The sequence below is a fragment of the Eulemur rufifrons genome, chromosome 9, assembly GCF_041146395.1.
Source record: "Eulemur rufifrons isolate Redbay chromosome 9, OSU_ERuf_1, whole genome shotgun sequence".
NCBI classification, from domain to species: domain Eukaryota; kingdom Metazoa; phylum Chordata; class Mammalia; order Primates; family Lemuridae; genus Eulemur; species Eulemur rufifrons.
The window spans coordinates 36,174,640-36,200,562 of NC_090991.1; the positions used below are offsets into that span (position 1 = coordinate 36,174,640).

The 25,923-nt window shown below is 53.4% G+C and overlaps 2 protein-coding genes and 2 non-coding genes across 5 annotated transcripts in view; all 4 read right to left on the reverse strand.

Moving 5' to 3' along the window:
* PLXDC1 (plexin domain containing 1) overlaps positions 1-13,773 on the reverse strand; it is a 63,113-nt gene extending 49,340 nt beyond the window's left edge. For both annotated transcript variants that reach the window (XM_069481326.1, XM_069481325.1), the window contains exons 1-2: positions 13,686-13,773; positions 4,400-4,578 (exon numbers count right to left, since the gene is read on the reverse strand). In XM_069481326.1, the coding sequence (XP_069337427.1) occupies positions 4,400-4,578; positions 13,686-13,761 (255 nt within the window). In that variant the 5' untranslated portion in view covers positions 13,762-13,773. The remainder of the gene's footprint in view (positions 1-4,399; positions 4,579-13,685) is intronic.
* Positions 13,774-15,765: 1,992 nt separating this feature from the next.
* TRNAC-GCA (transfer RNA cysteine (anticodon GCA)) lies at positions 15,766-15,837 on the reverse strand. The gene has a single exon. It is a non-coding gene; the product is annotated as a tRNA-Cys (tRNA).
* Positions 15,838-16,552: 715 nt separating this feature from the next.
* On the reverse strand, positions 16,553-16,624 carry TRNAC-GCA (transfer RNA cysteine (anticodon GCA)). Its single transcript has one exon. It is a non-coding gene; the product is annotated as a tRNA-Cys (tRNA).
* A 1,082-nt stretch (positions 16,625-17,706) lies between these two features.
* ARL5C (ARF like GTPase 5C) lies at positions 17,707-23,440 on the reverse strand. The gene is made up of 6 exons (XM_069481327.1): positions 23,395-23,440; positions 22,759-22,819; positions 21,479-21,626; positions 20,693-20,776; positions 20,004-20,155; positions 17,707-18,084 (listed from the first exon to the last, which is right to left on the reverse strand). Exons 1-6 carry the CDS (start codon positions 23,438-23,440, stop codon positions 18,036-18,038), a joined length of 540 nt encoding a protein of 179 aa, XP_069337428.1. The 3' UTR covers positions 17,707-18,035.
* Positions 23,441-25,923: the final 2,483 nt, after the last annotated feature.

Below are 25,923 nucleotides of genomic sequence, written 5' to 3' on the forward strand. Positions count from 1 at the left end.
GAACGCCCACAGACAATCGCTTCCAGAAGTCTGCATCTCCATGGCTCTTTTCCGAAAGGTCCTCTTTGTGTTGACTGCCACAAAGTCCTGACTGTCATGTCTGGCCCAGAGCAGAGCAGGTGTCTGTTATTCAACCCATGGCCCGACAAAGCTGTCGGGTGGGGGGTGGCCGCCAGGTGTCTCCTCACTCAGGGACCTCTCCTGCCCTGGCCTTCCACTCCACCGCCCACCCTGGCTGTGCGGCTTTGTGGTTCTGCGGGATGGAGACGACAGGGCAGAATGGGAAGGGAGCGGGGCCGTGTCCTCGGAGGTTCCACCTCAGGGCCAGGACTAGGGTGAGGCGAAAGAGGCACTTGCCTCGGGTGCAACATTTCAGGTGGCACCAAAAAACTCAGGAATCAAGAGAAAGAATATTTTAATGCAGTACTCTTAAAAATAAAAAATTGATACAAGAAAAGATAATATTTTGATGAACATAATATCAAAATTTTAAATCAAGACAGGCTCAGTCACAGTGCCAAGCCATTTCCAAGCTTGAGGTAAAAGGAAAAATCAGTAACTGAAACGATACAGATAGCAGGAAAAAAGTCTCAAAAATGTTCCAATAGCCTCAGAGAAGATAGTACACCCACGGCACAAAAATAGCAGGCTTTTTTTTAAAAAGGAAAGAAATAATCAGAAAATAATAAAGAGCTCTTAGAAATTAAAAATGTGTAGAAAAAAATAGTAACATTATGAAAATAAGGTTGAGAAAATCTCCCAGAAAGTGGAACAACTGGATAACAAGCAAACTAATAAGTAAATGACAAAAAATGCAAAAGAAATGGACAACAGAAGAGAGAAGAAAATTCAAGGATCAATTCCAGAAATGGACATCTAACCAAGAGGAATTATAGACAAGAGAGAATATAGTAGGGAGAAAAATATCAAAGAAATAAAGCACAAACACTTTCTAGAACTGATGAAGATAAGTCTCTAGGTTGAGGCCGGGCACAATGGCTCACGCCTGTAATCCTAGCACTTTGGGAGGTTGAGGTGGAAGGATCGCTTGAGCCCAGGGTTCAGGTCCAGCCTGGGCAAAAGAGCAAGACCCCCATCTCTACAAAAAATTAGCCGGGCTTGGTGGCACATGCCTGCAGTCCCAGCTACTTGGGAGGCTGAGTCAGGAGGATCGCTTGAGCCCAGGAGTTTGAGGTTGCTGTGAGCTATGATCATTCCACTGCACTCTAGCCTGGGTGATAGGGTGAGATCCTGTCACAAAAAAGAAAAAAAAAAGAAAAAGTCTCTACATTGAAACAGCACGCCAATGTCCAACATGGTGAAAGGAAACAGCCAGAGTAGGACATGTCACTGCAATTTTCGAACATCAGGGTTACAAGGAACATCCTGAAAGCTTCCAGAAGTTGGGGGGAAACAGGTATATACTAAGATCAAGAATAAGAATGAAACCAAACCTCTTAACAGTGACCTTAGAAGCCAGAAGACAATGGTAAGATGCCTTCAAACTTCTGAAGGAAAATTATTTTTAATCTAGAATTCTATATTCAGCCAAATCACCAGTCAAACGAGAGGACAGAATAAAGGCATTGTCAGACATGAGTCCTTAAAAGTATTTTCCCTCCTGTGCAACCTTTCTCAGGAAGCCAAGCAAATGAGGGGGTGAAGCAGGAAAGAGAAGACACAGGACCAAGAGGACAGAGGACTCAACACAGGGGAGGGACAAAGGGGCATGGTGGCCGTGGGGCAGGTGGGAGAGAGGAACCCAGGGGGAGAAAGAACCGACAGGCTTCAACCACACTGAAAATTATATTTGAGGCCAATGGACTTGTAAGGAAATGTAGTCGTGGTAACACCGAAAACCAAGCAAGGGTGGGAGGAGGGGCAAGGAGCCAGGAAAAACAAAAATCATACAAGAAAAGAAACAATGATGCTACCCTGCTTGGGTTAGTAGTGAACAATATTTACATGGCAGTCATGATATAAAACTGAGCATCGGATTGGACAAAAAGACTGAGAGAGGGAGTGAAACGACGCTCCCGGGAGGGTACAAGAGCTAAATCTTCCTGAACCACAACAGGCAGTCAACAGACAACGTCTAAAAACTATTCATCAAGAGGTAGCGGCACAGTACAAGCAGGTTACTCGGAAATATGGCCGCAAACGCCAGAAGAAACAGCCCAGGCAGCACCTTCTGAGGAAGGGGAGGGTGGTCACCCAGGCAGGGGAGAGGCGGGACCGCTGTGTTTTGTTTTACAATTGTCGCACTATTCGGCCTTTTGGACCATCTCCAGGTACAAATTTGATTTAAGAAAACACAAAATAAAGAAATATATACTGAGAAGCATGCCTCTTGTTGCCTCTTCTCATTTCATGGTTTTTCTGTGTCCCAAGAATCCATCCTCCTCACTCCCAGCATGGGCGCCTACGCACGCATGCGCACACGCACATACACGCACAGCCATGGACACACGCACACATACTCATCACAGATATTCGCAAACAGCCCAAGGTGACAGACACAGAGGAACATGTACATAATACACAAAAACCCTCAAAGGTGTGCAAACACACCCTCGCTGACGCTGAGAAGGACCAAGGACCCCTTTTAGGGGCCCGCCAGTGCCCCAAAACATGAAAATAAAGGAAAAATCTTAAGTCCTTTCAAGGGAAATTCCAGGCACCTCACCAGCCATAAAAAGTAAATGAGCTACATGATGAGCAAGATGGTAATAACCTAAAACAACAGTCACGGAGCAAGCCGGGGTCACAAGATATTGTGGTTACCTATAGAAACTAGAAGATAACATCTTTTTTTTTTTTTTTTTTTTTTGAGACAGAGTCTCTCTCTGTTGCCCAGGCTAGAGTGAGTGCCGTGGCGTCAGCCTAGCTCACAGCAACCTCAAACTCCTGAGCTCAAGCGATCCTCCTGTCTCAGCCTCCCGAGTAGCTGGGACTACAGGCATGCACCACCATGCCCGGCTAATTTTTTTTTTTATATATATTTTTAGCTGTCCATATAATTTCTTTCTATTTTTAGTAGAGGTGGGGTCTCGCTCTTGCTCAGGCTGGTCTCGAACTCCTGAGCTCAAACGATCCGCCCACCTCGGCCTCCCAGAGTGCTAGGATTACAGGCGTGAGCCACCGCGCCCGGCCGAAGATAACATCTTAACATATGTTCTTCAGTTGTTGTTCAGAAACCCAGATCCCCACCAGATAGAAAATACCATCCACCATCACAAGGACCTGAGATAAGAGATGAACGGAGGACTGAACTCTCACCACCATTCTTTGTTCTAAATGTCTTCCTGGGGGGCCTGGAGAGAGCCACGGCCACAGGCCAAACCTCAACACCCCTTTCTGCTGACCCCACGTTTTTAGATGAGGCCTTGCTTCCTCAACCAATGCTAATCAAAGAATCTCTGAAGCCACCTATGACCAGTTAGCCCCTGCTTCAAGATACCCTGCCTTTTTGGGCCAACCAATGTATAATATAACCGCCATGTATTGATTTATGATTTTGCCTGTAACTCTTGCTTTCCTGAAATGCACCCCTGCCTTTAATAACCCTTGCTTGTAAGCCACTGGGGAGTTTGGGTCTTGGCGTTAGTTGCATGTTTTCCTTGCTTGGCACCATGCAACAAATGCCTTTCTTTCTCTTGCTGCAAATCTCAGTGTCAGTGTTTGGCTTTGCTGCGCTGGGCGAGCGGACCCAAGTTTAGTTCTGTAACAACATGCACATACATGCGCAGAAACACACTATCACAGATTCACTCACAACACACAGAGGCCTCCACGAGCTTCCCAGAGAGTCTACAAGGGGGCATTTCCTCCTGGCCTTCAGCCCCTCCTCCCTGCACTACCCCCCAGAACTGCCCCAGGCAGAGAAGGTTCTTTCCTGAGCTGCACCCTAATTGCTTCCTCTACTCAGCCCCCAGCAAAGTCCCCTGCCCTTAGGCTGAGCAGCTTGTGCCTCTACAGCCATTAGCCCTTTTGGGCCCCACAGTCTGCAGATGGGGCAGAAACAGGGTGGGGGAGGGTCCCAAGCTAGTAGCTAGGATGTGACTGATAGTGCCATCATCAGTTTTTTCTTCCCTAGGTTGTGGGACAGTCCAGCGTCAGGAACCCTGTGACCAAGCTGTGCACCCTGGAGCAGCAAATCACTTCACCTCTCTGGGTCCAGGAGGAGGTAGGCAGCTTATGAAGCTCTGAGATGCCATGATTTTATGACCCAGTCTGGTCTCTGCTTCATCCCCTCTCCTGGGATCCTTATATTCACTCTAACCTTCAAGGCCAACCCCAAAGGATATGTGATTTGCATGCGTGACAAGTACACATGGGGCACCTGGTGAGACAACGCCGCTGTCATCTCATTCCCCCTCCACAGTCCTCCAGCACTTACCACCACCCTGGTCCCATTATCTGGCAGTGTGTCGATGGCCAGGGTGCCACCTCCCAGGTCCTGGCTCAGCTGAGTCCTGTCCGGCTCTGACACCTGCCCAGGGCTCTCTCGGGCTCTCCGATTCCAGCTCTTCGTGGTCCCCTTGGCAGCCCATCCAGAGCCTGGGCCTTCATCAGGACCTGGGAGAAGGGGACAGAAGACAGTATTAGCAGTCCAGAGTGAAGGTCCAGAAGTGGGGAACCAGCCCACTTACTCTGCAGAGGCCCCGACACCATGTTGTCATTGACCTTGGGGACATCTGACTACCAGGACAGGAGATACCCAACGTGTACTGAGAGCCACAAGCCCAGCTCTGTGCCAACCACTTTGCACATATGCTTTTAACCTTCACACCGGCTGTCCACAGGTGTTATGATGCTCTCTATTTTGCAGATAGGAATCAGAGGCTCCAGAGGTTAAAGGGCACACAGCAAGTTAGGGATGGAGGCAAGTTTCAAATCCAGGTTGATCTGCCTCCAAAGGGGTGATTATTCCCAAGCTCAGCTGCACACTGGAATCACCCAGGAAGCTTTAAAAATTCCTGATGTCTGGATCCCACCCCAGAGATCTGATAAAATTGTTCTATGGTGTGGCCTGGGCATTAGGTTTCTTAAAAGACCCCCAGGGGAAATTTTGAGAAGTCCCTGGACTTAAAGAACTCTGCAGACAAAGGTGAAAACCACTGCTCTGGAACCTTCCAAACCAGTTCTTTATTTCTCTGCCAGAAATGGCACAGAATCCCATCTTCCAGGGGATCAGGGAGCCGGGAGCCAGACAACAGAGTTCTTTTAGTTCAGGGCTTTTCAGTCTTGGTACTACTGATATTTTGGACTGAATAATTCTTTTTTTTCCTAGTGTTTTAATTTATTGTGTTAAAATACACACAATATTTACCATCTTAACCATTTCTAAGTGTTCGGTTCAATGGTATTAAACACGTTGCTAATATCGTGCAGCCATTACCAACACCCGTCTCCGTCTCCATAACTCTTCCCACCTGTAAAATTGAAACTCTGTCCCCTTTCAACAACAAATTCCCCATTCCCCCGCCCCTCACCTGTGGCAACCTCCATTCTACTTTGTCTCCGTGATTTTGACTGCTGTAAGTATTTCAGACAAGTAGAATCATACTGTATTTGTCTTTTTATGATTGGCTGATTTCACTTGGCATAATGAACTCACGGTTCATCCATGTTGCAGCACATGGCAGAACTTACTTCCTATTTAAGCTCAAATGACATTCCCTGTATGTATATATCACATTTTGCTTACCCATTCATTAGGCTGCTTCCATGTTTTAGCTATTGTGAACAATGCGGTTACGAACGTGCATGTACAAACGTCACTTTGAGACTCTGCTTTCAGTTCTTTGGGGTATATACCCAGAAGTGGAATTGCTGGGTCATGTGGTAATTCTATTTTTAATTTTTTCAGGAACCATCATATTGTTTTCCATACGAAATGGCTGTGCCATTTACATTGCCACCAACATTGCACAAGGGTTCTAATCTTTCCACATTCTCACCAATGCTTCTTATTTTCTGTTGTTTTTTTTTAATAGTAGCCATCGTAACGGGTATGAAGTAGTATCTCATTATAGTTTTTGTTTGTTTTGTTTTGTTTTGTTTTTTACGCAAAGTCTCACTTTGTTGCTCAGGCTAGAATGCAATGGTATCATCATAGCTCACTGCAACCTCAAACTCCTGGGCTCAAGCGATCCTCCCGCCTCGGCATACCAAAGTGCTAGAATTCCAGGTGTGACCCACTGCACCCGGCCTAATTACAGTTCTGACTGGCATTTCCCTAATGATTAGTGATGTTGAGCATCTTTTCAGGTGCTTATTAGCCATTTGTATATCTTCTTTGGAGAAATGTCTATTTAAGTCTTTTGCCCGTTTTTAAATTAGGTTGTTGGTTGGACTGGATAATTCTTTCTTGGGGACAGGGGGCCTGTCCGGTGCATTGTAAGATGTTTCGCAGCATCCTTGGCCTCTACCCACTAGATGTCAATAGCACCTCTCCCTCCACTGCTGCCCCTCCGGGTTGTGACAGCCAGAAATGTCTCCAAACATTGCCAGTTATCCCCTGAGGAAAAAAATCACCCCTCCCCTGCCCCACGGAGAACCACTGTTTCAGTTGAAACCTTCTAGGATGGCAAATCGGTTTCATCTCAAATGCCATCTCCAATCGATTAGTGACAGCCAGTGACACTCTAATTGAGAAGAATTCTGAGGCTCCACTTGTGTTTAGCAAGAAAGACTGTCAAGATCAATTAGCAATGTCTGCCACGGGCATAGGATTGGAAAGTGGCCACACACAGGCCATTTAGCAGCTGTTCCTAGTCTCCATGTTCTCTCCAGTTCTCCCTGGGTGGTTAAGTTAATCCTAGATGACACGAGACCACCCTTTTCCATTTCAGAGAGATCTGTGCCCCCAAGGCTGCGCCTGGTATTGTCCTTCCATTTGTCATACCTACTATGGATGTGTATGTGGGACACAGACCATCAGACGGGTGGCTCTGATATTCCCCACCTGTGACCTTCATCAGTTTCAGGCCCACCCTGTGTCAAATGCCCTTTTCGACCTCTGTCCCCACCCCACTCCCCAGAGCTCCGGCATGTCGCTCTCTGTCCCAAAGCACCCGCTGGTGTCACTATGTGCCTGTCTCTTTGGGAAACTCAGGTTCCCCCAGGACTCTCTCCACTGTCTTCAAAGTTAGAGCGCCTAGCAAACAGCAGGTACTCAATCACTGCATAATTGAGGACACAACGTTGAGGGTAACTCTTAAGAGTCAGCAAGGACAGAGGTTGAGGCAAGGCTTGGCCAGGACCAGGCCTGGGGCCGAGGCCAGGACTCTGCTGTGGGGCTCTGGTTTGTCATTAGCTATTTTATCCAATTAAGTCATTCTTGGCTGCTGGTGCCTACTGGACCCTTGCCGGCCCCCCTCACTTCCCTGCCCCTAATCACAACCAGATGCTCCTGGAGAGCACGGGCAAGGGGGCAGTCCCCAGACCCCTTCCCCAAGATGCCCACTGGCTGCCCACAGACGGACATGAGTCAGTGCCGAGGTGGCAGCCCGCCCATGGCCCAGGCCCAGGCCAGGGCTGTCCTGCTCCTCTCGGGTGGGGCCCACAGCTCCTCAGGAGGCAGAACTGTCTGTGCTGGGCTGCTCTGCCCCACTTGCTGGGTCCTCTGCAAGCAGCCCCGGGGCCTGGGCAGGAGCCAGCACAGGAAAGGAGTGTGCACTGAACAAGCGGAGCAGCTCAGCCGGCCCAGGAGGGACCATGCGGCTCTGTGGGCTTCGTGAGCCTGGAACTGAGAAGGAGGGGGCCGGAGGGATGGGGGGGGGGCCGAGGCGGGGAGGGAGGGAGGGCCCAGCTGCGGGCACACACAGGGAAGACGCCTGGGCTTCCCTCTCCACCCAGCCCTGGCGCCCACAAGCCGCGGGACGTCAGTCCCATCCGTTTAGCTCTCTAAGCCTTGGCATCCTCACTGCTAAATGGGGACAGCAATTGTGCCTATGGCGCAGGGTGCCACGAGGAGCAAGTGAGAGACACAAATGAGGCTTTACAGAGGCAGAGGCAGAGTCCGTGAAAGAGGGCACCTCACGGGGTAGAGAGGGAGGCTGTCGAGGAACCCTGCCCCACCCTGGCCTAGCCCTGAATCCAACCCTCTCAACCCATCCACAGCTGTCTCCCGCCCCCCTGCCCCCTCCCAGCCGGCTGGGACAGGACATCACCCCCTCAACTCAGGAAAGGAGCCAACACAGCTGGTTGCTCACGTGCCTGTGTAGGGACCCACGTGCCTGTGTGCACACCCACGGGGACTTGCCGGAAAGCCTTGGGCTCCCCCTGCGTGCTCACACGTGTTACACACCTACCCACCCAACCCTCAGTCACGCCTTGCCCCACCTTCTCCCTTCCGTTGGAGAACTTCATCTTCCCGGCACCCGTTCCGTGGCTATGCACGTGAGAGAGCCCACCCACATGTGCTGGCCAGAAGCTCCCAGGGTGGCTCACGCCTGCAATCCCAGCACTCTCGGAGGCCGACACAGGATGATCACTTGAGGTCAGGAGTTCAAGACCAGCCTGAGCAAGAGCGGAGCGAGACCCCATCTCTACTAAACATAAGAAAAATTAGCTGGGTGTGGTGTCATGTGCCTGTTGTTTCAGCTACTCGGGAGGCTGAGGCAGGAGGATGGCTTGAGCCCAGAAGTTTGAGGTTGCTGTGAGCTAGGCTCATGACACAGCACTCTAGCCCAGATGACAGAGCAAGACTCTGACTCAAAAAAAAAAAAGCTTCCAGAACACAAGCTGTTCGTTCATGTATTCATTCATTCATGGCCCCGAGTAGCATGCAACCCAGTGGGATGTCAGAATAATAGTAGTAGTAATAAAAATGACAGGTAACTTTCAAGGATGCGACTCTATGCTGGCACTATTCAAGAGCTTTAAACGCATTAACTCATTTAATCCCCACAATAACCCTGTAAGATAGGTACTAGTTTTAGGTCTATTTTACCAATGAGGAAAATGGGGCACAAAGACATTAACGAAACTTCCAGGTTCACAGAACTAGTCCGTGGCAGGATTTGAACTCAGGCAGGCTGGCTCCAGAGTCTGCTCAGAACCATAGAAGTGACCAACAACCCCCAGCTGTTTCCCAAGGTGCGGGGGCAGCCCCAGGGCAGGACTGGCATGTGGGCTGGGTTGCTGAAGGACCCTGCTCTAGACACAATCGGGCCTGAACCTGGGAGCTGCCCTGGGAGACTGTGACCCCTCACCTGGCGCTGCCCTGTTCCAGGCTCGGGAGGCCAGGCTGTGCCACCCCAGAACCTGGGGCAAGCCACCCTTATCCCAACACCCATGCTTGCCATTCCGGCTCCATGGCCGCACACAGTCTCTCTCCTGGCAGTTACTGCAGCCTCTCCCTTTAATGCCCTAGAGCTAGTCGCCCACACTCTAGCTAGAACAAGCCATCTGGAGGACAAACTTGATTCTCTCTCATGCTTCCCGCTCACCACTTCCCTCCAGCTGATTCGAGGGCCTTCATGGCTGGGTCCCTGCTCACTCCTCCAGCCTCCGGTCTCCTTATAGTCCTCTCCAGACCCAGCCCTGCTGTCTCTAGCCATGCGGCTTCACACACAGCAGATTTCTCAGCCAGGACCATTCTGCTCCATAAATAAACCTTTCTCCTGATGAGTTCTTGCTCATCCTTCACATCTCACAAATGCCACTTCTTCCCAGAGCCCCCTCTGACACCTCTCTCTCCCACCCCAAAGGCTAGAAGCACTATCCCAGCTCAGATCCCAGCAGGTTGCCACCTGACAGAGCAAACACTCAGTAAGCACACATGGGCGATGGAAGGGAATGGAGGGGAGGGGAGGGGGGGGAGGGAGGCAAGCGTCTTTAAATAAATGCCCTGAAGACCTGAGATACACAGGACTGGAAACATTTATTGTAATATCACAGCAATAAAAGTGCACAGGTTTGGAATCAGACAACCTCGAGGTTGAACCCTGAATCTACCACTTACTGACTGTGACATTGGGCAAATTCCATAATATCTGTAAGCCTCGGTTTCCTCATCTGTAAAATGGGGATGTTAAAACCTACACTTGGTAGATGGCTTTGAGTCTTTAACAAAATAATGTACATGAAGCGCCCAGAAAAGTCCTCCTGTCCTCCTTGGATCTCACAGGAGGACTGACTCTCCAGGGAGTCAGGGGAAGTTTCCAGACCCTGAGCTGAAATCCTACCTCCTAGTTACAAAGCCCCCAACTGTACTGTCTCCCCCGCCCTCTGGCAGGCAAGGACCCACTGAGGACCCTCACCTGGGAAGGGGGAAGAAGGCACAGAGAAGTGGCAGAGAGGACGACTAGGTAGCAGAAGAGGGAAGGGAAGAGGGGAGAGGAAGGCAGAGAGGGAGGAAGGGAAGAAGAGCTTCGTGACTCTGGGGTCTGTGACCACCTCCGATTCACTTGCTCCCTTGCTCATTCACTACATATTTACTGAGACCCTACTGTGTGCCAGGCACTGTGCTGGGTGCTAGGGAATCGAACAGGGTGACACAATCCCTGTGCCCAGGAAGATTCTAGTCTTCCTCTCAGAGACACATACAAAATGAAGAATGCAGCAGGTAGGGTAATGTGACATAGTGGTGAGAGCTATGAAGAAAATCAGGGCCGGGCGCCGTGGCTCACACCTGCAATCCTAGCACTCTGGGAGGCAGGTGGATCATTTGAGCTCAGGAGTTCGAGACCAGCCTGAGCAAGAGCAAGACTCTGTCTCTACTAAAAATATATAAAGAAATTATCTGGACAACTAAAAATATATAGAAAAAATTAGCTGGGCATGGTGGCCTATGCCTGTAGTCCCAGCTACTCGGGAGGCTGAGGCAGTAGGATTGCTTGAGCCCAGGAGTTTGAGCTCGCTGTGAGCTAGGCTGACGCCACGGCACTCTAGCCTGGGCAACAGAGTGAGACTCTGTCTCCAAAAAAAAAAAAAGAAAATCAGACAGACAGACGGGCAGGAGGTCGTTGCTACTCTGGACAGAGCCACCAGGGTGGGCCTCTCTGAGAAGGTGACCCTTGAGCCCACTGAGACCTGGATGAGAAGAAGCCAGTTACCTGTCTATCTGAGGGGACGGCAGCCTGGAGTGGGTGAAGGGGCGGACCTGGGGACAGAGAGAGAAGACATGCAGGGTGGCGGGAGGGGCTGTCTGATGGCCACCGCGAGAAGTTTGAATTTTAGCCTCAGTTTGTCGGAAGTCCCTGGTAGGCGAGAAGGAAGCTAGAAGCAGAATCATGGCTACAAGGGGCCCTAGAGACAATCTGGTCCACCCCCTGTCCCATTTTATGGAAGGGGAAACCAAGGCTCAGAGAAAGGGGCAAGTTGTCAGGGTCACCAGGGTTGGTACAGGACCTGGCCTCCCGCAGGACAGAACATCACCTCCCGCTGCCTCCTCCTCCTGTCGGCTGTAGGCCTCTGGTTCCACCTGGGCCCGACCTTCGGTGGCCCCTGCTGTGCACCCCAAGGCCATGTTCCTGTCTGTCAGCCTGGTCTCCCCGCCGCCTGACTCTATTTTCTGGGCACTCATCTCTCTGCTGCTCCCGTTCTAATGATGGATGAAGTTTCAAGGCTCCACCAAACTAGCCCATCCATCACGAGGGAGGAGAGAGCTCAGCTTCTTCCCGGCCCTGCCAGCCCAGACAACCCAGAGCCTTGGGCTGGATGCCAGCACCCCTTCAGGTCTTGCTCCTGGCTGCCCTTTCGTTGGTCACAAGGGCTCCACTGTCAATCAAAGCCAGGTCGTCCCCCCTTGCCAACCCTCTCCCAGAATGTCCCGCTCCTACAACTGTTCCCCCCAGGAGATACCCCCTGCCTGCACACAGACTCTCCCTCAAATCTAGCCTGGCCTATGAAAAGAGCATTCGACTAGGAGTCAACAGCTGCCTACTCTGGCTTCTCATGGCTTCCTTAAATCTAACCTCAATCTCTCCTGCTGCAGAGAAAGTCCATTTCTCCTGGCTGAGTCTCTGTCAAAGCCAAGGAGACAGGGTGCCCTCTACTTAGAGAAGTGATTCAAGCCTCTGCCTGCCCCCCTCTTCCTGGCCTCCCCAACTGTCTACTAACCCAACCTGGTCTGGCCACCGTCCTCCAGCCCATCCTTGTTACCCACCAATTCCCCTTCCCCGACCCTCTCCATGGTTCTCCAACCCAGTCAGAGGTTCAGATCCCTCCCTCATCAACCCAGTTACACCCCAAGTTCAGATCACACCAGGTTGGGGCTGCAAAGGACCTCAGAAATTAACCTGTCCAACTCCTTCCTGTTTACATTGATTTTTCAAAATTATCAGTTACCCATACATATCATAATAAATCTGAAAAGGAAAGACAATCATAAAAGATAAAAAAAGATCCCTTATAATCCCACAACCAAGAGTCAAAGATTTTGCCAACAGTCTCACTTTATAAGTACAGAAACAGGCCCAGAGAGGGAAAGTAACTTGCCCAAAGTCACAGAGCAAGTGAGATATCGGGACTAGAAGCCAAGTCTCTGGCCACCCTCTGTGTGGTTTCCCTGAAAACTGGTGGTTCTGCACCAGCCGCCTCTTGACATATCAGCTCCCGCTGCTCTCTGCCCACACCTCCACCATCGCACCCTTCCCCTCCCACCACCCCCCTACCCTTCCTCTCAGCAGGCCTGCCTCAGCTGCATGCAGTGACCATTACAGTCAAGAACACTGTCACTGATGCTGTGCCTGAGACACAGCAGCTCAACCACAGCATCCTCCTCCACAGCCCTCCATCCCACGTGAGGGGCGCCTGTGCCAGTGAGGCTTAGATCTCCATCTTCCTAATTATCTGTCAAGGGGCTTGGCTGCAAATTACCTAATTCCCCAACCCCAGAGAAAATCTGGGTGCATAAGGAGAGAGGAGAACTTAGATTATGTGTCAAAAATGGTCCTCCTTTTATAGCATCAGGGATTCCAGGTAGATCTCAAAAAGGACTTCCAAGTGGAAGAGATGATTTTGGAGAACTGATATAGGGGGAAGAGAAATGTGCAGGATGAGACCCCACCACCCATCTAGAGCCAGAGCAGCTGAAGGCCAAAGGCCAACAGGACAGAACAGAGCGGGAGCGACAGGGGTATCCTTGAGGCTGGGGTACCGGGGAGGAGCAAAGTGCTTCCTCCTGGACCCACTCCTCTCTACTGGTGCCAAATAGGTAGGGGAAGGCGAGTTAGATGGCTACTGCCCTTGCCGGGGAGAGATGCCCCCTGGCTGCTCCCACCGAGCCCCCAAAGTCGACTCAGAACCAGTCTGGGTTAGCTGGGGGGGGGGGGGCTGCAGGAAAAAAGAAGGTACAGCTGGGGCAGCAGCTTCGCCAGCCTCCACATCTCATCAGAATCCAGCCTTGCCTGGGGTGACCGGGGGTCCCTATGCCTCTCCCACTGTCCCCTTTGGGACCAGAGCCCCCTGCCTCATAGAACCACCTCTCCGGGGTTCCTCCACTGTCCTTCCAGGAGGGAAGGAGAGGTGCGTACCTCGGTATCTAAAGCCACTATCCTCCCTCTACACCCTACGCGTTTGGGAAAGTGGGGTCCCTGTCCGCCTGCCCACAGCGCACAGAGCTCCTGGCCTCCCGCGGACAGCGCCCGCCTATCCGTACCTGCCCATGCCCGCACCTGCCTGCCTGCCCTCCCCGCACCCGGCCCCCCCAGGCCAACTCCGGCCAGTCCTACCTGCTCCGGGCTGGGGGCTCAGCGCCCGGGCAGCCTCCCTGAGCACCAGCACAAGGAGCCAGAGCTCGGCCCGCATGGTGGGTGCCAGGACCGGTCCCCGGCCGCTCGCTGCCCCGGCCTGGCGAGGGAGGGGCCCGGCTCCCGCGGCGCGGTCCCGGTCCGGGAGGGGTGGGCGGCGAGCAGGCGGCGGAGCGCCGGCCGGGCGGGCGGGCGGAGGGGCGGGAGCGCGGGCGGGCGGGCGGCTGCGGCCTCCCGGAGCCGCGAGCGGAGGCCGGGGGGCGGGGCGGGGGCGCGGCGCCGCGGGCCCCCCCCCCCCAGCCTTCCCGCGGCTCTCCGGGGCGCTCGCCAGGCAGGACAGCGGAGGAGGGGGACGGGGCGCGGGACCCTGGGGTTAGGAGAGCGCCTGGAGAGCATCAGCCACCCCCTGCCCCTCCTCCGGACCCGGGAGGGACAGGCGCCCCCTCACCAGGCCGTGGACTCCTGCCATTCCCACCCCCACCCCGCAGCTCCTCCAGGCTCTGCGACTTTCTGAGCTTTTGCTCTGAGTTCTGTGCGCTTCTGATGCTTTGCCCCCACCCCATCCCACCCCCGCCCCAGGAATCTACACTTGCAGCAAAGACCCCCAGCTTCTCGCCCCAACTGAGGCGTGAATTCCACCCCCTCCCATGGCTGCTCCCCACTTGATCCCTCCACCCCCGCCCCCACCGTGGCCAGCACCAGCAGACGTGGGAGTGGAGGGGACCTGGCTCGCCCCTGCTCTGCCATAGCCTGGGCCCCCTCCCCGCAAGAAGGTAACCGAAGCCGTTCTCCTCCCGGGGGACTCCAGGCCCGCTCAGGGCAGGACCCAGTCAATCTTCAAAGCCAACTGCAGAGCAGGGAAACCGCTCACCCCACCTGCCACACCTTACAACGGGCTCTGGGGACAGACCGTCTTTTTTTCTTCCAGGACAGAATAAAAATATCCACAATTTGGGAGATTTAATAGACAGCAGGGAATCAGGTCAGGACACCGAGGTGCCTCTTCCCTTCCCTGACCTACTTCGTGGGACGGCAAGGAGCTGGGGCGCAGGAGGGTGGGACGGGGGTGAGGGAGCACCCTAGGTTCCAGGGGCTGGGGCCTAAGGACTGGAAAATCGCCGAGAGGAAGAGTGTGAACTTCGAGAACCACTGGGGGAATTCCAAGGAGGGATACGGGTGGGGACAGGAGAAGGTGCTGTGTGGGCTGGAAGAGACGAGTTCCCCGGCACTGAGGTCAAAAAGAGCCCTAAGAAAGGAAGCAACTAAAGGCTCGCTCATCTCTTAGAATGTCACTTCTTCCTTCCTCAGAACCCAGGGTCGCAGAATCGACCTCTTGCAACCCTAAACCCTCTATCCTCTCACTATGGGACAAAGGAGGGCCTTCTGTAAGTTCTTCTTGATATCTAACTTAAATCCCAACTTGGCTAACTCAAACAGGATCAGATAAGCTGCGGCTTCCAGCTGCGGCTTCTTGCTGCCCTCAAGTGGCCACGTGACGAGCCGCAACGCTGGTGTTTTGCGGTTTCCCTCACTTTTCCTGGTCTGCCCGGGCTGTCCCCGACTTCCTACCTTCCGGGATTCCAACTCCGGCCCCGGTGTCTTAGTACATTTCCCCACATGGGCCACCCCGTGGTCTGTCTTATAAAATCTCCTTCAAGGGCTCAGGCTGAAACAAAAACTTGGAGATAGTAGAAGCAAATGACGTGTAAATTTGTAAGCCTCTAGAACGTGAGCGTGCATTAGAACCACCTGCAAGGCTTATTAAAACCCATTTCTGGACTCTGCCCCCGAATTTCTAACGCACCGGGTCTGGGGTGTGGTTCGAGGAACTGCATTTCTAACATGTACCCAGAAGATGCTGCTGGTCCTGGGACCGCATTTTGAGAGCCACTGGTCTAGAATTCTCCAGTTCCTTTCACTCCCTCACCAATCTTCGTCTGCGAAGATGGCGAAAGAAGTGTTAATGTAAAAGTGAGAGAGAGGAAAAAAGCAGCTTACCTTTAAAAATGACGTTTTACAAAGGACTTTAAAATTTAAGGGCTCATGGAAAAAAGAACAGGGCAGGGGGCACCCGGATTTGAACCGGGGACCTCTTGATCTGCAGTCAAATGCTCTACCACTGAGCTATACCCCCTCTGCTGGCCAGCGCGCGAAGATAGCTTCTTATGGCCACTGCTGCGCAGGCGCTGTGGCGAACTGTTGAAGTGAAACGTGAGGTTGAACATCTACAAAAGACAGGGGTCATATAAATCTCAGAAGATTTACTCCCTGGAAGCAGGAGTTGCTTCCTGAAGCTCTGAGCTAAAGATTCCTACTGATGGTGCAAGAAAAATATAATCTGGGCTGCGGGTGTGGAAGGGAACGTTTTGAGAGCCTTCGAGATCCCTCACTTGGGGGGCCTTCATGTGGGCTGGGGTCCCGGTCTCCTGCCTTCTGGAGGCCCCTTCCTGCATCGGCGCCCCTTTCTCTCTCTCAGAGGCTCACGAGGCTTCTCCAGGCCTTTCTTCCCCAGCGCCCTTAGAAACTCAGCTTCGCCCTGCCATGGAAGACCCGTCGGGGTCACTGGCCAGCCCGACCTGGAGGTGTGCCTGCCTCCGCCCTACTGTTACAAGGGAGGGCGCTTTGTACCGTCCTTCAAGGGCCGAGCCGGAGCTCCTCGCCCTCACTCGCACTGCATGCCACCCTTGGACGTACATACAGGATGAGCCACTGGAGGGCCCAGGACTCCATCCTCATCCGCCTGCAAAAGAGAGAGGGTGGCCGGACCCGAAGATCCATCCCCTCCGGTTTGCAGGAGAACTCCTAAGAGGTGGACTTGACTGCGAAAACATAAAAGGTCGCATCCGGAGAGGGGGCACCCGGATTTGAACCGGGGACCTCTTGATCTGCAGTCAAATGCTCTACCACTGAGCTATACCCCCTCTACGCCTTGGCAACTTCATTAGAATAAATTTGTGGGAATGAGGGCGTGGTACTCTCCGCTTTATCTTTTTGATCTTCAGGCTGTGTCAGGACAACGTAATGGAAAGAACACCAAACACAATGACGATGGCTAAAATTCCAGAGTTCTTCCTCCACAGTCCCGCTTCCGGAAAACTACAAGATTAAGGAATCCTGTGCCCAGACTTTCCCCTAGATGTCCGTTGGGAAAGGAAGAGACCCGCTGTCCCCAGGACCATCCCAGGTCTTTGCGGATAATAGCACTGCTCCCTGTACACTGATGGGCAGCCTGAGCCTGCACCCTGTCTCCAGCTCTACCTAGATAGGACTCCTGGGCTTTTCCAACCCCCAGGGTCCCTCCTCTACTTCTCCGTGAGTCAGTATCAAACCTCTCCCTCCCCTAGGCCCAGGCAGAGCCAAGAGCTCCCAGTCCTGGCTGGCCAGGTACCAGTGCCCTCCAACTAGAGAGACGGTGGTAGAGCCCAGAGCCAAGAAGCCAGTTCCCTGGCCAGATGGGCCCTGGAGGCAGCGTCCCACCCCATTTCTTTAAAAAAAAAAGCCAGCTCGAGGAACAGGCAGAAGGGGCAAGCAGAAATTAGAGATGAACAGTTTTCAATGGCATTTATTACACCTTCATAAAAATTCTAATACAATAGTTTTTAAAAATCGTTACACAAAGACAAACAAAATAAGCAGACCCTATACGATTCTGGGATATTTGGGAGAAATGGGATTCACATTGGCAGGACACTGAAGGGGTACCCTGGAGTGGGTTACAGTCCAAAAGTCAGAGTCAGCATCTCAGAGGGCATGGCAAGGCGAGGGAGCAGTGGAATCCCTGCAGCGCAATAGAGGTCCCTGTCTGGGACGCCCTGTCCTCCTCCTCCTCCCTCTCCCCTTCCAGGGCTTCGCTCTGCCCTCCTCCCCTTGAGCCCACCCCCTTTACTCTTCTGGGATCTCCTTTGCCCAAAGGGTATGGGCCAAAAACTGGCTGAGGGGCCAGAAAGCTGGAGAGGAGGGGAGGAAATAGAGAGCAGTGCCAGGGTCTCTTACTGTGCCCGCGAGCACATTTTTCCTACAGAGAGGCTGGGAGCTGAGCAGAGGAAGAGGGCTCCAGTACATCCAACAGCTTCCCCGGTGTTTCCAAGAAGGGCACTTGCAGCAGCCATGGCGTGGGGGACAGCTTTTTCTGCTGTCCTGTCTGCAACAATTCAAGGTATGCAGTCCTGCTCCTCGGTGAGGGGTTGGGCAGGCAGTGGCAATATCGCTGTCCGTAGCTGTCCCTGCCCCCACCAGAGAATCATAGAAAAGTAATAAATAGCCACTTGGGTTTCCCACCCACACTGACCATGCAAAACCCCCGAAGTTTCTGGTTGGCCTCAGGCTGGGACATCAGTTAGCAGTGGCCCGAGATTGCATCCACTGGAGCCCGGCAGGCAGCCTGCAGGGAGGGAGGAACAGGAAGAATCAGTGTATCCCAAAAGGATGATGGCCTTCAAGCCCCCAGCCCCTGCCCGGAGCAGATGGAGGGGGTTACCAAAGTTACATCCAATCATTCAGTCAACAAACTGACATGAGTGCCTGCTATGCAGCAGGTGCCGGGTTAGGGGCTAACGTTACTGGGGAAAAAGTAGACACACCCTCTGCGGCTGACAGTCTAGCAGAAGAGAAGAGATAGATATTAAATGAATGATTGGACAAATAATTCTATAACTACATACTGTGATAAAGGTTAGGAAGGAGATGTGCAGAGACCTCTGGATGTCTGAGAGTCAGGGAGGGCTTCCTTGAAGAAGGAACCTGGAGACCCACCATCCTGGGTCCCTTAGCAGTGTCTCTGGGTAAGGCTCCGGTGCCCTCCTCCCAACTGCTCCATCACTCTGGGGAGTGCCAGGGTGACTTCAAAGTCCTGGGAAGGGGCTGCCTAAGCAAGTACCCCCTCATTAGACTGTAAGCAACTCCAGAGCAAGGGTGGAGTTTGGGTCATCCGTATCATCCCCTGCCCTTGCCTGACACAGTGCATGGCACATGGGGGGTATGTAGGAAATGCTGGTTGAATTGAACTGACTGTGGGTTGAGGGGAGGGGCCTCCTGAGCCAGAGGGTGGCAAGGACACTGCCAGAAATGTGTGGTCCCTTGGGCTGACTTGCCAAAAGTCTCCCCTTCTTCAAAAAGGCATCTGGGTGTCCAGCCTGCCACTATTCCACCTGAGAGGGAAGAGGAAAGGGAATGTTCCAGGCCTGATGCGAGACCCTTTCTATGTGCCCCAGCTCCTTCACATCCTTCAGGTGTTTGCTCAGCAGCTACCTTCTTCACAGCCCCTGGCCAGAAACCTTACCTAGAATTGCAACATTTTCCTCCACAGACTTGCAGTCTCCCTTCCTTACTCTTTTTCTCCTTTAGCATTTATCACTTTTTAACTTACATATATTTTTCTTCTTTATTATCCCTCTCCCCCACTGGAAACTAAGCTCCATGAGGGCAGGGATTTTTGTCTATTTTGGTCGCTACTGTTTTTCCAATGCCTAGAACAGTACCCGGCACAAAGTAGGTGCTCAGTAAAAATTTGTTGGATTGTCTGGGTGCGGTGTCTCACGCCTGTAATCCTAGCACTCTGGGAGGCTGAGGCAGGAGGATCGCTTGAGCTCAGGAGTTCGAGACCAGCCTGAGCAAGAGTGAGAAAAATTGGCCAGGTGTGGTGGCTCACTTCTGTAGTCCCAGCTACTCTGGAGGCTGAGGCAGGAGGCTTGCTTGAACCCAGGAGGCTGAGGTTGCTGTGAGCTATGATGGCACCATAGCACTCTAGCTGGGGTGACAGAGTGAGACTCTGTCTAAAAAAAAATTTGTTGAATGAATGGTGTTATTTACTCTCTACAGAAACTCTGGGAGGGAGAAGGTATAATCACCCTCCTCTTCATAGATAAGGAAACTCAAAGTCACAGAGAGTCAGTGATTTCTGCCTGGGCAGTTTGTCCCCTGGATCGTCCCATGGCTGTCTCCTCTTCATGCAGGTCTCAGCTCAGAAGTCACCTCCTGGGAAAGGCTGTCTCTATTAGCCCTGCTCCCTCCATCACTGTCATCCAATTTCACTTTCTTCATACCCCTTCTCAGTACCTAAAATTATTGTGCCTAGGTGGAGGCACTCTTTCGCCACTAGAATGAGCCCCTTGAGAGCAGGGACAGTGTCTCACTCACCACTCACCTACGGCGTCTCAACTGTGGGAAGGTGCTCAGCTGACTTGGCCTAGGGGCCAACTGTGAGCCAGGTTCTGACGGGAGCGGGGCAGGAGAAGGGTGCTGATGGCCAGTCGTCCATTGGCTGGGCCAGGCCCTGGAGGTCCAGATGGGGCAGCCACTTACCCTTCCCCGGTGAGGGCACAGCAGCCTTGTATATGCCATGGGTGGTCTTTGATGGCGCTGAGAGTAAGGAATTGGGAGATCTCCACGGTGCTCATGGAATCCCTCACGTCCTGCTTGTTGGCAAAGATCAGGACTGAAGCATCTCGCAGAGCCTGTGGACAGAGGAGCCCAGGCCAGTGAGCCCACCAGGCCCTGCCTCCTTGCCACTGCTCCATGAGTCCTCTTTTGCTCCCTCCCCAGTGTCCCAGCAAAAGAAGCCCATGCCCAGGCAGGGCAGAGATGGGGCCCTGCTCAACAGTAGCAACCACATGAAATGGCACCAACAGCTCATAGGATGCCTCCCAACCAGCTGCTTCGTCCTTACAACAATCCCATGAGGTAGGAATTGACGAATATCCCCATTTTATACCTGGGGAAACTAAGGATTAGAGAGGTGAAGTGACTTGTCCAGGGTCTCACAATGAATGAGAGATGGGGTCAGGACTCGAACCAGTAACTCTGGCTTCTGTGATCAGTTCTGCTGAGGGCATTGACATGCTTCATCAGGGGTAAACTAGCCCTCCCCATGCTGCTGGGATAGAGGCTCTCAGAGACCGGGGCATCAGGAATGAAGCTCAGAGAGGCTCAGCAATTAGCCTGCAGGCACACAGTTAGTAGCGGTGGGCCCTCTCCCAACGGCAGGGGCTTACCTCATGGGCCAGCATCTTGTACAGCTCCTCCCGCGTGGTCAGCAGCCGGTCCCGGTCTGTGCTGTCAATCACAAGGATGATGAACTGGCAGAAGATAGAGCTGTGAGTGGTGGCTTTCTCTCTGGTGAACGTGTTCCCTGCCCACTGTGCTCCCCCACTGGCCTCTGCACTGGCTGGATGCCAGCCCCAAAGGAAAGAAACTGTGCAGTGTCAAGATCGCACCACCCTGGTCCCATTTTAATTGCCTTTCCTATCCCAACACAGGAAGTACACAGCACCCCTGTGTGTGTGCCCTTAGGCCTCACCACAGCCCTGTGGAATTGGTGCCATTATTGTGCCCATTTTACAAATGAGGAGACTGAGGCTCAGTGAGGTTACCTATCTTGCTCTTGGCTACACAGAGGGCAAGAGGCAGCGTTGGAATTTGAACCCAGCTCTGTCTCACTCCAGGAATTAAGCCACTGAATTCTACTCCTGCCGGAGTAAGAAAGTAAGGCCCCCAGAGGCAAAAGCCTACCCCATCCAGTGCATCAAACCGCTGCCCGCAGGCAGACCAGGCTGCCAGGAAGTACTCAAAAAGTTTAACAGGCACTGCACTGTGTTAAGTACTCAACACATATGCATTAGCTATTGTTTTATTATTACTTAATTTTCACAACAACTCAGGGAGATCATTATTATGATCTCCATTTCACAGGTGGGGAAACCGCAGGTCAGAGAGGTTAAGTGACTGGCTAATATCACACAGCTGCCTGGGGGCCCCTCCAGCCCTGGTGCCCGCCTCACCTCAGTGTTGGAGTAGTACGTGTTCCAGGTGGAGCGCAGGGCCTCCTGCCCGCCTATGTCCCACATGAGGAAGTGGGTCTTCTGAAGAACGATCTCCTCCACGTTGCTACCCATGGTGGGACATGTATGGACCACCTCATTCGTCAGGCTGGGGAGGTAGAAGAGGGCACCAAGAGCTCAGCCCAGCCCACTCCCAACTCCGGCCTCCCACCCCTCTACGCCCTAGGCAGGCTGAATCTCAGCCCAGGCTGACCGAGCATCTGCTGGGGGCCAGGCGGTGTGAGACCAAGGCAGAGGTGAGACCAAGTCCTGTCCTGGCTTGGACCCCAGGGAGGGGAGACTTCTTAGCACAGTCTCCTCAAACTTTAATATAGAATCGAATCACCTGGAAGTCTGCCCCAGTGCATCTGGGCTGGGGCTTAGGGCTCTGCATTTCTAACAAGCTCTTTCCAGATCATGTTCGGGCTGCTGGTCCCTGGACTGCACTTTGAGTAGCAAGGGGTTAGAAAGGTGAGACAGACACAGTGAGGGCCACCAGAGAGGTGCTTTGTGTTAAGTGACAGAGAAAACTCACACGTTTCTGTATATAAATAATGCTTTTGAAAGGTTACCAAGAAGTTACAACAGGAGAAAAACTGGAAGTTAGGGGTGAGAGGGAAACTTGCGTTTCGCTGTATATTCTTCTGTTGTTGGAATTTTTCTTTTTTAGTTTTTAAAAACCATTTACGTATATTACTTTTTTCAGGGAAAACCTCGTTCTAAGTAAATAAAGTATTTTGGAGGCTCCAAAACGGGAGAGATGCCGTCCAGAGAATGAATATGGGGAGAGCTCAATGGGTATTTACTTAGCACCACCCCCGTGTGCCCGGCTCCGCCAGGCCAGGGGCTACCGGGAACTCAGTGGGCCTTTGGGATTGAAGAAGGGGAAGACAGTTAACAGCCAGAGGTCCCAGGGGTGATAACAGAGGGACCTGCGCTAGGGGGAGCGCGGAGCAGGGAGGCGAGAAACCAGAGGCACCTGTCAGCCTCTGACCGGTTTGGCAGGGGCACAGCGTAGACGGCAAGAGGCAGTGAGAGATGGGGTTGTCCATACCGTGCAGGACTCGAATGTCACGCCGAGGGACCGCTACAGCAGGAAGGTCACACCAGCGTTCCCCCCTCACTCCTCCCGGCTACAGGGGAGCTTGGGAACCCAGGGAGGAGCTCCAATGATTGGTCCAAATGCCTGTCAGTCTGGTGGGAGGCCCAGCCCTCTCCTGTCCCCACCGAGGGTCACTTACAGCTGGTAGAGAATGGTGGTCTTTCCTGCATTGTCCAGTCCCACGATGATAACTTTGTGCTCTGGAGGCATCGGGAGAAAGGCAGAGTCAGGGCCAAACCTGGTCGCTGACCAAGTGACTGTGCGCCCCAGCAGGCCTCCCAGGAGGGAGGTAAGTGCTTCCTGCGGGCTGCGGGACGTCTGGCCCCCCCGGTACCACTCCTGCTTCCCACCCGTGCCCGGCACCTGCGCCACTCTCGGACAGTGGAAAAGGGAGCGGAGCCCCTACCTGATCCCACCTCCCTTCACATTTCTAGAAAATTCGTTGTCTCAAAGGTCCGGGGAGCTCTGGGCTTGCCAAGAGAAGGCGTCTGGGGTAAGAGCCCAGCGCCAAGTCACAATCGCAGGAAACCCGCGGTGGCCCCCCAACCCCGCCGCCAGCGCGGTTTAGAGGGGAGGAGGGAGGCTCGCCCGAAGCGCGCGGACCCAGGAGGAGCAGGCTGGAGGCTGGGGTAGCCGAGACCGCGGAGCAGACGAGGAGCTCCCACGCAGGACTCCCGGAGTCCGGGGTCCCTCAGCGCGTCTCACCCCAAATCAGGGGAGCCCCAGGAGAGAGTAGGATCAAAGCAGTCGCCTGGATGCCCTGTGTGCTCCTTACCCTGGTTCCCAAAGATGCCCATCAGCTTGGCAATCAGCTGTCCCATGGCACGTCCCGGACAAGGCAGGTGCAGGACTCAACTCAGCGGCCTCCGGAGCCGGGCGGCCCGGGTGCTCGGAGCCCCGCCCCCGGGGAGGCCGGGCAGGCTTCGTCTACAAGGCCGGGGGAAGCCCCAGGCGTCTCCAGTGGGACCTGGGAATCCCCTGGGACGCTGGCCCCTCGCGGGCGCCATGGACATCACCGTGACCACGAGCTGCCTGACTGTCCGGGACCCTGGAGGCACAAGGAAAATGGGATCCCAGACTCCACACCCTTCCCCTGGCCCTGTGAAAACTCCAGAGTTCTCCCCTGGCCCCGAGGAGGGCTCCGCGACTGCAAATCAAGGAAGACTAAACACAGTGTCCAAAAGCACATCCCAGCTCCCTCTCCTCCGACGGCCACGTCTAGGACTCTAGAGTGAAGCAAAACACCAGGCGACCCACTTCCTGCTCCTGCCAGCTGTGTGGGACAGACAGGACTCACTGATCCTCTCTGTGCTGGGAGAATATTCCAACCTTCAACAGATCTCCAGTTGTTTCACTGGAATGGGCCTTGTGGGCCCACTCAAAGTGACTTCCCCTGGCGGGGGGCAGGGTCTCCCCTCCTTTTGCAGGTCCCTTGGTGCTAGGCAACTTCTAGGGATAAATCAAGGCTCCTTCTACCATTCACTGACAAACCTACTGCATCTGAAGACAAGGGTGGAGCAAGAAGAGAGACCCCCCCCCAGCCGGAGACCCCATAGAGGGGTCCCGGATACTAAGACCCAGCAGAGAAGAACATGGGCTGTCGGAGAAGGGCCAGGAAGGGGGAGGTTCTTGTTGTTGTTTGTGAATTTCTTGCTTTGCTTAAATTGGGAAAAACCAGAAAACAAAAAGAGAAGTGGGAAAGGCCAATCAACCTCAGGCTGCGGAGGTAGCTAGAAGGAGACTCCAGTCCACACGGCGGAAGCCAGCTCCTTCCACCGCGCTGCACTACCCTCCTACAGCCGGGTTATTGCGCCCTCCACCGAGGTACCGGCCCTTTAACCGGTCTCCCTGCCCCCGCCCCTCCCTTTCCGAGGGCATGGTCCTCACGGCCCTATTAACCTTCCCGCAGCACAGCTCTGGCTCCATTACTCCCCAGCTCATAAACCTTCAATGGTTCCCTACTGCCCACTGGATTCGAATCAGTCTACTAACCTGGCATTCAAGAGCCTCCATGAACAGCCCCGCCTGCCTTCGTAGGTGTATCTCCCAGGTTCTGCATCCACGGTCCTTGCCCACCAGTGCCCAGCTCTTCCTGACTGCGCCTTTGCTTCTGCATTTCCTGCGCTCCAGTGCCTGTCACCTTCTCAGAAAGGAGAATGGCTGAGACCCTTAGCTGCCTTGCCTTAAGCCACCTACTCCCCAAGCCCTGGCTTCATTCTGCAGTCACATGGGTCTTCTCCCTAGCCTGGGATTAGACTGCCACGTCTGTTTCCATCAACTGTGAGTCCTAGAGGGCGGGGTTCTTATTTTGTTCACCGCTGTACGCTCCCCACCCCTGCCTGGTCCAGTGCCCGGCACACAGTAGGAATGTGCTGCTATTGGACTGGTGCAGGCAGCCTGAGAAATGGCGCTCGGAGTATGAATAAAGGAATGTGAGCACAAGTTTAAGAGGATGGAGGAAGGCTGGGAAGTTTGTGGAGAGAAGAGGTAAAACAGCTCACTATAATCAGATGCTCATGCCACCCAGCTTGGTGCCCAGAGTTAGCAGCATAGAGAATTGACTGCCAGAACCCATCTGGGGCCGGGGCTGGGTGTGGGGCACAGAGGGCACTGGGGGAAGCAGCATTGTCTTAAACATTTTACCATCTGTTTCCTGGTTTAGGGGGAAGGAACCTCTTAGGGCATCCTGCCCCGCTACCCTCCACCAATTGCAGAATCGAAAGTGACACTCTGCAAGCTGGGAGCACATGCTGTAAACAGACAAGAAGAGCCTCCTCCACTGCGAGGCCCGGAGCCTGGATCTTAGGGGGCATTTATTTATTTATTCGTTCATTTGACAAATAGGAGGAAACACTCCAAGAAGACAAAACAGACCCATACCAGGTCTTTATGGAGCTTATGGTCTAGAGGGGGAGACAACCCAAACACGTGCATGCGAGCGTGTGTGTGTGTGTGTGTGTGTGTGTGTGTGCACACACACACACACACCCTCTGGGAGACAGCAGCTGGGAAGAACTGATTCAGAAGGGAGGCAAGGCACACTTGTCGGAGGAAGTGATTACTGGAGCTAAGACTTTTGTCTAGGATACAGGACTGGGACAGCTGGCCCATAGTAGCCCCAGCTCAGCTCACTTTATTTTATTTTATTTTTTGAGACAAGAGTCTCGCTCTGCTACCCGGACTAGAGTGCCGTGGCATTAGCCTAGCACACAGCAACCTCAAATTCCTAGGCTCAAGCAATCCTACTGCGTCAGCCTCCCAAGTAGCTGGGACTACAGGCATGCACCACCATGCCCGGCTAATT

What these genes read in the sequence shown, in the direction of transcription:
- ARL5C (XM_069481327.1), bottom strand. Translation starts at nt 23,440, where the DNA reads ATGGGACAGCTGATTGCCAAGCTGATGGGCATCTTTGGGAACCAGG. An exon ending in GGGCATCTTTGGGAACCAGG is followed by an intron (nt 22,820 to 23,394) that starts GTAAGGAGCACA and finishes CGATGCCTCCAG; the next exon opens with AGCACAAAGTTATCATCGTG. An exon ending in ACCACCATTCTCTACCAGCT is followed by an intron (nt 21,627 to 22,758) that starts GTAAGTGACCCT and finishes CTACCTCCCCAG; the next exon opens with CCTGACGAATGAGGTGGTCC.